Source organism: Trypanosoma theileri, assembly GCF_002087225.1.
Source record: "Trypanosoma theileri isolate Edinburgh chromosome Unknown TM35_Tth_15_V1, whole genome shotgun sequence".
In the NCBI taxonomy this organism is placed as follows: Eukaryota; Euglenozoa; class Kinetoplastea; order Trypanosomatida; family Trypanosomatidae; genus Trypanosoma; species Trypanosoma theileri.
The window spans coordinates 364636-365035 of NW_021639857.1; the positions used below are offsets into that span (position 1 = coordinate 364636).

Genomic DNA, 400 nt, shown 5'->3' on the forward strand with positions numbered 1-400 from the left:
CGCTGAACGGAACCCATCATTGACTGTTCCGAGTGTCAGGTTCATTGTGGCGCAGTCGAAGCCCTGTCATGGTTGGTGTCGGATGCTGGCCAGTGCCATTCTCTCCAATGTGTCGGTGGAAACTATTGGATACACTAGAAAATATACTCATATAAAGCGTGTCAGATGGCTTCTTCGGTACATTGAGAAGGAGAGGCTCCGGGACAGCGATGTTGTTGTTTCTTTTGATGGTGCTGATACGCTTTTCAGTGGTGCCTCCACGGTGCAGCAGGCTGTAGACAGGTTCATTGCCACGACAGCACCAACTCCCGCTGCCTTTGATGCTGNAAACACTGCACACCACGCTGAACGGAACCCATCATTGACTGTTCCGAGTGTCAGGTTCATTGTGGCGCAGTCG

General features: G+C 51.6%; 1 protein-coding gene across 1 annotated transcript; it reads left to right on the forward strand.

Moving 5' to 3' along the window:
- Nucleotides 1-19: 19 nt before the first annotated feature.
- Nucleotides 20-400, forward strand: TM35_000152340 (expression site-associated gene (ESAG-like) protein; the record flags this gene model as incomplete). The annotated part of the gene is made up of 1 exon (XM_029025886.1): nt 20-400. A coding segment is annotated over one exon (381 nt), but the record flags the coding sequence as incomplete, so codon positions are not given.